Source organism: Ostrinia furnacalis, unplaced genomic scaffold (assembly GCF_004193835.3).
Source record: "Ostrinia furnacalis isolate ACB-3 unplaced genomic scaffold, ASM419383v2 OfSCF4979, whole genome shotgun sequence".
Lineage (NCBI taxonomy): Eukaryota > Metazoa > Arthropoda > Insecta > Lepidoptera > Crambidae > Ostrinia > Ostrinia furnacalis.
Window position 1 is genome coordinate 42,901 of NW_021135218.1, and position 13,174 is coordinate 56,074.

The 13,174-nt window shown below is 37.1% G+C and overlaps 1 protein-coding gene across 1 annotated transcript in view; it reads right to left on the reverse strand.

Moving 5' to 3' along the window:
• Positions 1-923: 923 nt before the first annotated feature.
• The window catches only part of NGR-A25 (neuropeptide receptor A25), a 102,526-nt gene continuing 90,275 nt past the window's right edge, over positions 924-13,174 (reverse strand). The window contains exons 4-5 of the mRNA XM_028315109.1: positions 11,811-11,952; positions 924-1,053 (exon numbers count right to left, since the gene is read on the reverse strand). Coding sequence (XP_028170910.1) covers positions 924-1,053; positions 11,811-11,952 — 272 coding nt within the window. The remainder of the gene's footprint in view (positions 1,054-11,810; positions 11,953-13,174) is intronic.

Consider the following 13,174-nt stretch of genomic DNA (forward strand, 5'->3'; position numbering starts at 1 on the left):
ACAAATGGGTCTCATTAATTTTCAAGATAACCATCGGCCACAATATCTGTCCCGATGATTTATGTTTAACCGTCACGGAAACCATGGGAAATACACGGTAATACAGTTTTTTTTAAGAAACGGGACTATTCCCACCTCTTGTTCCCACCGCTGCAACTCCTGTGTATGTATAACCAGGATCTACAGCTTAGCCTATAAAAACATAACCAGTGAAGGTGAAGTTTGTCCCGGAGGAAAGTTAAACTGTCATAAAGACTAGTGACTGAGTTTCTTGCGCTGCTTCTTCTCAGCACTGGCCCATTTATTGTCCTGAAGCAGTGGTAGGGTTAATACTGGGACGTGTAAAAGTGCTTTTTTAAAGCCTATTTGTTTTATGAGTTTTTTACTTGCAACGAAATTAATCAGAAGAACATTAGGAGGATTAGAAATTATAAAAATAGGAGGAGTTCGAAATCAAGGTTCGGCTTCAAAGCGGACCATTTTGTTACAAAGAAGATTTTGACGACTTTTAGGCCGATTGTAACATCCGTTTTTTCTTAAAATAGTAACACCGGTCTTAACGCGACGTTTATTAATGAATTACATTAAGACGTTGACCCGTGTTATTTTAATTGAAATGGAACGCGAAAGTTTAAAATCCGTTTTTCACCGGACGACGAACCGTCAAAGTCAATATCCTTGGTTTGCTATAAATTTTCTCGCCAGTCTTACGTCAAAAACCATACACCAACCAGGCGAAAAAATCGGGCCGTAGACCGGTAAAAAAAACGGATGTTTACAAATAGCCTTAGGCCGTATAATTTGTAAATGCCAAATTCTCCCTTTTGCCGTTGGTAAATTAGAGAGGCTCGTTCGTTCTTTGTAGTCTAAATGACGTGACGATGATGAAGATGATGATGACGGTAATGATAATAAAGAGAATACTATGGAAAAGGAATTGTGCACATACCCAGCATGCGTATTATTGTCTTCCGTGACTTGGCCTGCCTCGTCTCTCCATGGATGTGGCCGTTCAGCAGTCCCACTTTAGTCTTCTCCATCACTCGTGTCGACCTGAAAAGATAATAGAATAAATAAACTGGAACAAACTACTTCAAAATAATTATACAAGCGTTGAAAACTACACTCGGCGTCAAATAAATCGCACAGCCCGCGATAAGCACTTTCAAACGTATGTATCCTCACTTCCCTCCAACATTGGGACAATTTGATAGCCTAAAATAACTGAAATGTTTATACTCCAAAAATGTGTATTTAGACGGATCTAGTATCTCTTCTTAAAGCGACAGGTCACGCTTGAGTCAACTGTTTTTTTTATGGTTATAATAAAACTGTTAAATTGGGATTAATCGCTATCCATCTGTTAAAGGGACACGTGAGACCATTTTAGGTCTTATAACCCCAAAAATTCGTCTGATTGGTCCCAGAGGTGAGCCCCAACCTTGGCTTTTTCAAGTCTCATTTATGGTACCTGTTGTTTATAAAATAAATTAATGTGTTTTTCTTTAAGTTTTTGGGCTTTTAAAATACATCAATATTGGTGGAGTACCAACCATGATTGTGTCAGAATCAAATCTTTAAACTTATTGTCGCGGGAGGTGCGATTTCTTTGACACTGAGTGTACCTTCTTACAAAATAAGTTATATAAGCGTTGAAAACTAGTTTAAAATGGAATTTCCATACTAAACGTCATTATAAACAGTTCAACTGCGTAATGTCATCAGACTAACATGTGCCCCAAGAGGGATTGAATACGCTACAGCAGGCATTGTTATTCGATTTGGACTCGTATTACAATACTGGCTTTCAACCTGACTTCATCCGGATGTGTTAGGTCCGGTTTCCACCAAGTCGGAGCAGAGCGGAGATATAGAATATAGAGAATATAGAAATATAATAGAAATAGAAAAAAAATATTTTGGTTCGAAGATAAAATGAATACAGATAGTTCGATTAAGCAAAATGGAGTTAGAACCAAGAATGGCCACCGCTCACCATGTGTCATACTCTGAGGTAGTAGAACCCAGAACATGCGGAAGTCATTGTTAGAGAGGAGTTGTGTCGGGCGGACTTATTTTTCTTTAGAATTTGACGGAGCGGAGAGGAGATGTTGAAATAATGAAATCTGTTTGGTTATTCAAAAGACGGAGGACGGAGGCGGAGACGCCGCTCCGCTACGCCCCTTGGTGGACTGTCGTCTGTCGTAGTCTTTAAAGTAAGTAGGTATTCTCCAAAAAATAAAAACACGTTTCCTATTAACTAAAAGCATAAAAAGATTTTAAGCTTTCGTGTTCCATTTCAACTAAAATACAAAAAAAAAGAAACACGGGTCTCAACGCGACATTTTTTATGAGTTTTATAGCAGCTGAAACGTCAAGCCATGAGTACATATTACGAGTATGTATGTAACAAGTCATATAAAAATGACGCATTGAAACCCGTGTTTCTCTATTATAGTCGTCCCTTATTTCACTATCTCAAAGTTTAATTTGTGCGCCTAAAGGTAGCTTATTTGACCTTGCCCTAAGTCCCATGATTTCATCTACCTTTCTGACTAACCAAAATTCATCCAAATTTTTTTTTTTTTTTTTTTAAATAGTTGATTGTAAATTTTGTTTAAAATAATTTTTAAAATTTTAAATTGATTCAATAGTGAGAACGATACAGTCACGTTTCATACTACACTAAATACCATATTCAATGCATAATTTTCCCGTTAACGCTGATAGTTAGTATAAATAGACCCCCCTGTGCAATATATTTCCAAAGCACACCGAAAGATTGCGGAAGCGAGCGTAGGGCAAATGAAAACATAAATATATCAAAACTCGTCGTTTATCAAGCGAATAAGGAAAAGGGCTGTGAGTAGCTGATTATGAGTGATTGATCACCGAAAATACGTAACCTTAACTCTTAGAGGTAGAAGCGAATTATACAGAGTGTCCCATTAGTGGGTGATCAAACAAAATACATTTTTTAAGAATACTAGTATTGCATTTACTATAGTCCCGTCAGCCACTCGTACTAAACTAAATATGCGTTCACCACAATAGGCTAGTTTCCTAAAAAAAATTTTTTAGTCCGTTATGTTTAATATTAAAAAATATTGGACACATATATTTTTATTTGTCATTCTAACAAATAATTACATAGTTATGGTGCGTTGAAGTTCCGCACGACGTCACAACGTGCGGCACTTTTATGCAAGCATTGACGTCACGGGCCTCTTCTTATGAACTTTGGCGCGCTTTATCTCTTTAAATTTTCGTTAGTTTGAAAAAGTGAAAAATACGTGTAGAGTATTTTTTGATAAGTTAACTGACGGACTAATTAAAACTCTTGCTTTTTGACCCAGGAAACATCCCTATAGTCCAGCGGCAGTAGGGTTTGAACCAGTGTTCTTCGGATCTCGAGTCGGCAAGTCCGAAAACTTCAACGTACGACTATTGTCACTTGTATTCTACTGCTCAAATGCAACAACTTTCCCTAAGAGAAGGAAGTTCATCTTCCAAAAAAAGAAACCTTCTCATGCAAATAAAATATTTTGAATTGGCTGCTGCGATACAAGCTTTCTAGCTTAGTGCAGAGACCGCCAGAATAAATTGTACCTACATGTGACATCTTTTAGAAATAAATACTTTTTACTTTTACTTTTAGTAACCAGCTAATTAATATGGGGACATACATTTTGAGGCTTGGGAATTGAGATATTGGTCCTGTAGGAATGTTATTGCATTTGAGTAGTAGAATCAACCCTTTTTAATGGTTCATCCTGTATGTTCTTATTGGAGTTTTAAAAGCTGTCAGCTTCAAATAAAGTGGGAGCTATACGAGTATTTCCAATCTTCAAGGGTTAAACTTTCGTTTCGTCATAATTAATTAAACAGCATTAGAAAGTAGAGTAGACATGAAATTAATTATTTAGCGAGTTATAATATTTTACCTGAACCTGCGAATAGGAATTCAAATAATTATAAATTCCGCAAAAACAAATGTTATAGACGTTAATTAATTAACACAATTTTGACTTGCTTTTCATAATGAATGATTGGATTGACATAAGCACCTACCTATTTTGGAATATTCCATTATTAAATGATTTTAATGAAACGCTGCAAAGATTTAAAATACCAGGAAGACAATTATTAAATTAAATTGGCTTTATTATTGAATTGAGAATGTTAGGTACTAATAATTCTTTCACGTGTATTTTTTATTTTTAACAGAGAATACAGAAAGCTAAAAAACAAAATTAGTGAACATTCTTCGTTTAAATTATTGCATCAATGGTTCTGATAAAACGAGGCTTTTTAAATTATATTATCTTAATATTATAATTTCATGTTAGCTGAGTAAAAAAACAAGAGTTTGAAAAATACTCAACACGCATTTTTCACTTTTTCAAACTAATGAAAATTGAAAGAGATAAAGCGCACCAAAGTTCTAAAGAAGAGATATCCGTGAGGTCAAGGCGTGGTTAAAAGGGTAGCATTTTGTGACGTCACGCGGAAATTTAACGCACCATAACTTCTTAAATAAGTTCTTGTTTGTTGGACAAATAAAAATATACGTGTCCAATATTTTTCGATAATATAATTGACGGACTAAAAGTTTTTTTTTTAAAACACGCCTATTGTTCTCACGAGTTATCGCCACAAGCAAGTGACAGGACCTTACTTGCCAGTGACGCCAACTGGTGAGCGCAATATGAAAACTCTACAATCTACGAGTATAAATAAATAATAAATATCATTGGACATTTTACACTACGCTTCTAGTCCCAAACTGAGCAAAGCTTGTACTATGGGTAAGTACTAGACAACGGATATAAACATAATTACAATTAAATATATTTTTAATGTAAATACATACCTACTAAATATATGTAGGTACCTAGGTATTACTATGTAGTAACACCCAGACCCATCACAGAAATTAAAATTCATCATTTCAATTTCTACCCGGCCGGGAATCGAACCCGGGATTTCTCGGCATAGTAGTCCGTTCTGAACCTCTACACCAAACGGCCGACCGATAATGAAACAATCATGATTAAAAGATTAATTATAACCTTAATTGATTCCCAAAATCCATTAACACGGTCTAGGATTAGCTGAACTATTAGTACTAACTGGGTTAAACTTATTTCCAACACAGGTCTGAATTGTTACAGGCAGAATAATATTTTAACTCGATCAAACAACCCCAAAATTCTGAGACTGAGAATAATCCTTTTAGTTTAGTATGAACATGTCACGATGTTTAGGCAGGTAGGCACTGATTGAAACCAATTTATATCATTCGCTCGATTTCATTAAAATATGACTGGAAGTTGATTCGTATTATGTTCTAATTGAAAATGCAATCTGATACAGTTACTTACGTTCCACTCAAACAGTAATTTTATCCTCCATGACTTCCATAGAAATTGTAATTTAATTAATTTGGTAGCAGTACCTGCTAATCAATTAATGACAAAATTCTATGGAAGTAATTCTACCTAAGTATATCAGCTTATTTTATTACTCGTAGTGTGTCAAATCAGGCCTGGCTCACTCCGCGCGGTACATCCGATAATTACCTACAGCGAAGCGCCCCGCCGGCGGGTATTATATCAGTCGAGTGTCACGCGCGCGCCCGTCCAGGACGCTGGCGTGCGTTGTAGTACCTAAGTAATTCTATGATCGAAGTATTATTTAAAAATGGACATTTATTTATTTTATTTTATTTTTTATTTATTTAATAGGACAACCAACAAGACATACACTGGAAGACAATCAATATTTACAACGTATTTAACTTAATCTAAGTGCTGCCTTAATTAGACATAAAGAGAAAGAGATATTGTGCGGCGTTCGGGTGTTTAAATTCGAAAAGAAATCTACCGGATTTATCTTTTTCGCTTCCCAAAGATGCTGAAAGGTATGTTGGCCATGTAGGTAATCAATAATTCTTAGGATAGTATAGGAACCTAACCTACCATGACTACTGCTCAGAATGCGTTCGTTCGTTTCAGCCAAATGACGTCCACTGCTGGACAAAGGCCTCTCCCAAGGTTTTCCATAATGAATGCGTGTCATGAGGTACGTACCTCGTGACATATAAGTAGATTTTTTTTTTCACTAGACAGCAACCCCAACAGCGTAAGAAGAGTTCAGAGGCACGCGATAGAAAGAGACAAAACTTGTAGGTGAATAAAATTTTAGGTACGTAGCGCTGTGCGAGCTGAATTCCACTGTATCGCGTCGCAGCAAGACTCGCATTTATTTAAATCGTCTTGCGGAGTAATCCTTCTGTACCTGTACTATTACTTATTCTGTGGTCAAATGTAGGTGCAGTGCAAATAAGCAATGACATAACCTAGTTTTATTTGGGCGCGATTAGTGATAGTTGACATATCATTTTCAAATCGGTAGCCCAACTTCAACATAATTCGTGCCACGCTAATACGCGCTTGAATATGGACTACCTACTTATAAAAAAGCTTGTATTAGGCATCGACGCTGTTAAACTCGATTACAGTTCTTGTTAAATGTTAACATTTTATTTTAAAACTTAATTAATGAGTAGACTATAACAGCCGATATAATATTTCATAGGCATCTTGCTCCAGTAGTTTTATTTGACTGTCCCATCATACACGGCACCCCTATCCTACTAATCGAAAGTTTGTGTGGATGTCTGGATTTTTGTTACTCTTTCACGCAAAAACTACTGAACGGATTTTAATGAAACTTTACAGTATTATTGTTTATAACCCAGAATGGCTATAATTTATGACAATTTGTGACATACTAAATTTTTATTTATTTATTTATTTATTTGGTACACCAACGATAGGTACAACAATACACAATATGTTAAAAAATACGCAAAATATTAAGCTAATTGCACTATCACTTAGAGGTATACACAGCTTGCAAGAAATATAAGTTGCTGCTTAGTTAGCACAATTAATGATGTTATATATTCACGCGGATGACGCCGCAGGCAAAAGCTAGTTAGTTATAAACTTCCCAGTTCCATTACAATTTGAAAACAATGGCTCTCCAAGTCACTCCAAGTCTTCCAAAGTCGATGACCAAAACGTTTACCCGTACTTCCGTAAACAGTGTCGTTGTTCCCGCGGTCTAACATTGTCCAGGCAATGACCTCTCTGAAATTGAGCCTTACTAATTGATAATTTTAAGTAGCACCACGCGGTCTGATCAAAGGATGTACAGGACTCGAGCTGGGAACAGAGCGCCTTCGAGCCACTGTAATCTGCCACTTAACAATTAATTTGGGTGTCTTGACATTTCTAACCACATCTCGTTTTATACAGCCAGCCAACGTGGTCCGTGTGTCCAAAAATGGTCACCGCTGAATAACAGCGTCATGTTCTGGGTTTTATTTACTACTCCAGAGCATGACACATGCTGAGCGGTGGCCAATTTTGGTTCTAACTACTTGTACTTGCTTTTTGTTATCTGTGTGTTATATTTTAAGTTGGTACCAAATAAATGTTTTTCTTTCTTTCTTTTCTTTCTTTCTTTCAACGTTGTTTGCTCAGGATAGACTGCAAATATCTACTTTTCACTAGATGTGGTGCCACGCTTGTATTTAACGTTGAAGTATCTCTAAACCCTCATATTGAACTATGTTTGGTTCTAATTTCTAAGGCTGAGTTGCACCACCTAAAATTAACGGTAACTATGACGATAACTGTGAGTTTACGTTAGGTGTGCTCGCTAGCGACTGCGTAAAAAAATGACATTACTTGTATGACATATTGTTCAGCGCCCCTAGCGGCTACTTTCAAGTAACAAAATCTTCATAGAGATTTTTGACGTACTCGCTAGCGAGCACACTTAACGTAAACTCATGGTAGATACACTGGTGCTTTGTGTATGGAGTTTGACAATTTTTTGACGTTTGTTAAAGAAAAGTAAAATGAATTTTAGAGGCAAGTACGTTACTTATACATTAAATCAGATTTTTCTATTTCTGACTACTTATTCGTAAATTGCTACTAAAACTATTAAATTAACTGAGCCGATCTGTGACATTATCTTTAATTGAACGAATTGTTCACGACAAAGACTTAAACTGTCTGCAAAAATGAATTAAAATTCTATGTACTTTTAATTTGACCTTTCAACTAATTAAGCTGGCTGTTATTTTTGGACTACACTCGACCAAAGGATCTTAATTTGACTAGAAACTTTCATCTCTAGTTAATAGAATTTGGTACGATGACCCGGACGACGACACCACAAGTTGTTACGATCCTTGTTCTGCAATTTGCTATGTAGAATTGAGGATATTTTAAAGCAAAAGTACCTAATGGTCAATAGCAGAAGGCCCTAAGGAAACAATAAGGCTGCGTTGCATCTATGTATAATAACTTTAACCAGTGTTTTTGTAAAATAGACAGACTTTTGACATTTGTATAGTTAAAGTAAGATGGTGCAAGGATTTAGGCTGGGTTGCACCATCTTACTTTAACTTTGACAAACGTCAAAAATCTGTCAAATTCCATACAAAAAGCACCGGTTATCGTCATAATTACCGTTAAATTTAAGTGGTGCAACTCAGCCTAACATGTACTCGTAGTAGCTAGGTGGGAGAGACTTTTGTCTTTGGATTGTTACTGAAATTGTTTCTAAAATTAATCAAATTAAAAGATATATTTTTACTATTTTATGCCTATGCTTTGATTAGGTTTTATTTTTCAATGCAAGGTATTACGCGTTATAAAAAGCAATTACTTTTAATGGTATTGTGCCTACTTTGTACTCAGTTAATTATAAAATATGATTGCATCATACTTTATGCACTCATCACACCATGTATGTACCAAATATTGAGGACAGATTAATCATGTAGGTACCTAATAACTTTTCTTTGTCTTTTGCACTCGGCACCAATCCCTAATTTGTAATATTCTGTCATAATAACTAGTCTTCGTTTTATATTCAATTAATTATTACTCCACTCTTTGTACCACTGTTGCACGAACAACATCAAATATATTAATCAACTACCTATTGTCTGGTGTTTTATCTACGTATCTCCTACGAAGAAGCTCTATCTACAACAACCAAGTATCCAACTCTTCACAGTTTTTTTCTTAGGAACTTTTACTTTAACATCTTATGCGCCAAAGCATTGGTCAAAACTGGATAACTGAATATTTTTCATTTCCATTCTCACTAGCAGTGTTTGATTTAGATTTATTTTTAATGTGAAATTACCTATACTTATAAAAAGTATAAAACTAACGAGCTTTTTCACATACCAGTGAACAAAGAACCCACTTCTTGGAAGGAAAACGATTCCGAAGTAGCTGTATAAATATTTTTTCTTGAAAAATTTGCCTTACTAGGAAAATGACTCAAGTCATTCAACAAAGCGCCTTTTAGATACTTTAAAATAATATTTTTACTGGACTTAAGCCAGGGACTGGAATTCATTGCCTGCTGCTGTCTTTCCTGAAAACTATAATCCGGGCCTTTTTTCACTCTCGCCTTCATCCCACTAGACTGCATCTAGGGTTGCCAACTCTTGAAAGGACCAACCCGGGAGATTTGCTCCATAGTTGCTCCATCACGCTGAATACGCGCTCGAATGAAGCATTAATAGAGACAGGAATGGAAAGAACAAACGTGACCATATTTTAATTCAGGACAGGGATTTCTGTGGAAATGGAAGCTTTCCGGGAGGTCGGGAGGTTAACCATTATTTCCGGAGTCTCCCGGGCAATCCGGGAGGGTTGGGAACCCTAACTGCATCCCACTTAACATCAGATGCGATTGTGGTTAAATACCTACCTGCCTTGTTATGTATAAAAAAAAGTACAGAGAGCATCGGCTAATCACTGTAGCATCTCATACAGTTAAGATTACTTAACTGTATGAGATGCTACAGACCATCGATTTTTCGTTGGCCGATAGTTTAGTCGCGCAGTTGATCAGTATAGGCATGTATGGAAGTGGGCACAATACACCGATTAGATTTGGCCGATTCTTCATACAAATTAAAATCGGACGTGTAGATCGCCATCGCCGGCGCTATCTTGAAGGTTCAGCCAAACCAAAGCGATCAGCCGGCGTGCAGCGATGGCGACCAGACTTAAATGCATTGATCGCCATCGCTGCACGCCGGCTGATCGCGTGTGATCGCGTTGGTTTGGCCGAACCTTAAGCCAATGACAGGTCGCGCGGACTGTTATGGGTCGCGATCTGCACGCGTTGGTGTGGTTGAAGCTTTACTAGTGCTAGCATTGTTCTGTAGTTATTTTTAGCTGAGGGTTTTCATTTTGAAATTTTATTTCGGTAACAATAAAGGTCTAAAAGAATACATTATTGATTTCATACTCAACAAATTGTTTTGTCTGAAACCGAACTCCGGCAATTTTAGCCGGAGATTAAAAACAAAAAAAAAAATATTTACCTTAATTACAACGTTAAATGTGATTGACAAAAGGGCAAGTTCTAAAAAAAGAATTTGACATTTTCGCGTGAAAGAAACTATGTATGTGATTTAAGAAGCTTAATTACCTATCACAATTATAAGAGAAAATTCACTAATATTTATTTATAAAACCCACACAAAAATTGTACCTAATCAATCGAACACCTATTTCACTTTTATTACAAACTAGCGGCCCCCCGCAACTTCGTACGCGTGGACCCCGTTTTACCCCCTTATAGGGGTTGATTTTTGCAAATCTCACCGTAAAAACCATACTTGGACTTCAACGAACATTTAAAAAAAATGACTAAATTGGTCAATTCATTTTGCGATTTTAGAGACCTTAGATCTTTCGAGAAACCTTAATACATGCAGTCTACATACTAAACCACCGACATAAGTCGACTTTTGATTAGTAAAAAGTCGTAGAGAATCTGCTACTTGTCGACATAATTCCTTTGAAATGAAGTTGCCGGGCTTGGTATGTAGAGTCCTTTATGGCTCACAAACTATGTCTACATAATATACTGACACGCCTGCAAACGCTAAGTCGATCAGAATTTACTTCAGCGACAAACGACAAAGGATGTACGGCTTAGTGGAGCATTCCCAGTCCCATATGATAGACAGGAGCAATTAAGCATGTTATTGCAGGTACTACCTAAATGTTGACAACAAATCGCACGACTCGACGTTTGACAAACAGCGTCATTTGTTTGCAAGTTCTTTGTAAAATACCGAAGGCAAATTGGAATCGTTATTACGTAGGAGGTTGTGATCAAAGGATTAAATAATAATAGACCTATTGAATCGGAACTTTAAAGCGCAAAACGTGATAGAGCTGTCAACGCGCGGAAATGTCAACACTTTGTTCAATAAGTTGGTCAACAAATTGGTTTTTCAATTTTAATTATGAATAAAGTGAATCAAATCTAGTAAACTGAAATGAACTATTCTTGGCCATGAAACATCACTCTCACTAAGATTATATTCGTATCGGAACACTTGCGCGAAAGACATTAGAGCGAAGACACTAGCGCGAAAAGCCATTTGCGCGCATGGACACTTGCGCCAAAAGACACTTGAGCGAATGGACATTAGCGCGAAAAGACATGAGCGCGAAAGACACTAGCGCGAAGGATATTTGTGCGAAAAAAGTTTTCGCGTTGTTAATCGGGAAAAATATTTGTCATCCGTCGAGCTGTCGCTGTCGCTGAAGCTAAATATTTTTACTGTTGTACAATTATTTTTTTGAAAAGGTCGTGGGTTCAATTCCCTCGCCTTAGGCAGTTCGATTTTAAAAAGTTATTTATAATTTTAATTTTTTTTTATGAAGTTTATAATTATAACTTACCTGATATGCAGTCCCATCCTGACGTACAGGCACAGAATGAGTATACCGGGCACGAAGAAGAAGAAAATGCTGCTCAGCTCCAGCAGTGGAGAGGGAGCCATCAGCGCGCAGAACGCCGACTCCAGGGATATGTTGCCGGAATCTGAAACAGGGTTGTTTTTAGCTGATTTTCCACCACAATGGGGAAGTTTCTACTACGCAAGGGATCGCCATCACCGGCGCGATTATAGGCCTGAGGAATATGGGCTAGGCGCGTCTATCTACAAGCTGAAGAAAAACCAACTCACAGTTAGGCCCTTTTCACATGTCCCGGTTGCCGGCTAACCGGCGCCGGGTACCCGGTGGTGAAGTGTATGGGCATGCCGGATTAATTACGCCGATACATGTGAAAGCTACGTACCATGCCCATACACTTCACCACCGGGTACCNTTATAGGCCTGAGGAATATGGGCTAGGCGCGTCTATCTACAAGCTGAAGAAAAACCAACTCACAGTTAGGCCCTTTTCACATGTCCCGGTTGCCGGCTAACCGGCGCCGGGTACCCGGTGGTGAAGTGTATGGGCATGCCGGATTAATTACGCCGATACATGTGAAAGCTACGTACCATGCCCATACACTTCACCACCGGGTACCCGGCGCCGGTTAGCCGGCAACCGGGACATGTGAAGAGGGCCTTAGGATATGGCCCGTGCCATGTAGTGGGACGTATAGGCTTACATAATATAATAGAACACCGTTTCAAAGCTTAAACACATGCTCGCACAGCTCAAGGCCGCGATTGCAATAAAAAGTTTCAACTGCAACGCTACTGGACGACGAACGAACTTCAGCTGTTTTGACAAATCCGTATCGCGGTTTCGTTTTGACAGCTAGTTTAAACGATGCTGTAACGTAAACGATGCGCAACTGCACCTTTACGTAAAAGCTGACAGAAAGCTACTTTTTCTCAAACGTCAAACGCTTAGCGAACTTTTTCTGTGTTTAAGTCATACAGTGTGAGTCACGTTAAAGTGTACATATGAAAATAAATGAAACTAGGTCTATTTTTATCGACAAAAAAGAGGTCAAAAAATTTATGAGATTTTTTTTTAATTTTTTATAGAATTTTTTTTCTTCTAATTACTTATTGTGAAGAAAACGTAATAACTTTTAAACTAAGTGGTATATCCTGATAAAATAAAAACAGTAATAATTCTAAATAAAAGGCGATACTAAAAAAATATATAAAATACACAAAAAATGACAACAAATAATAAAAAATGATACTTTTCGAAAAAATCTGCTTTAAAATTCGTGTTTTTTTGGTTATTTGATAAATTTCTCCAAAAAAATGCCCCTATAACAGGTGATTTTTATTACTTT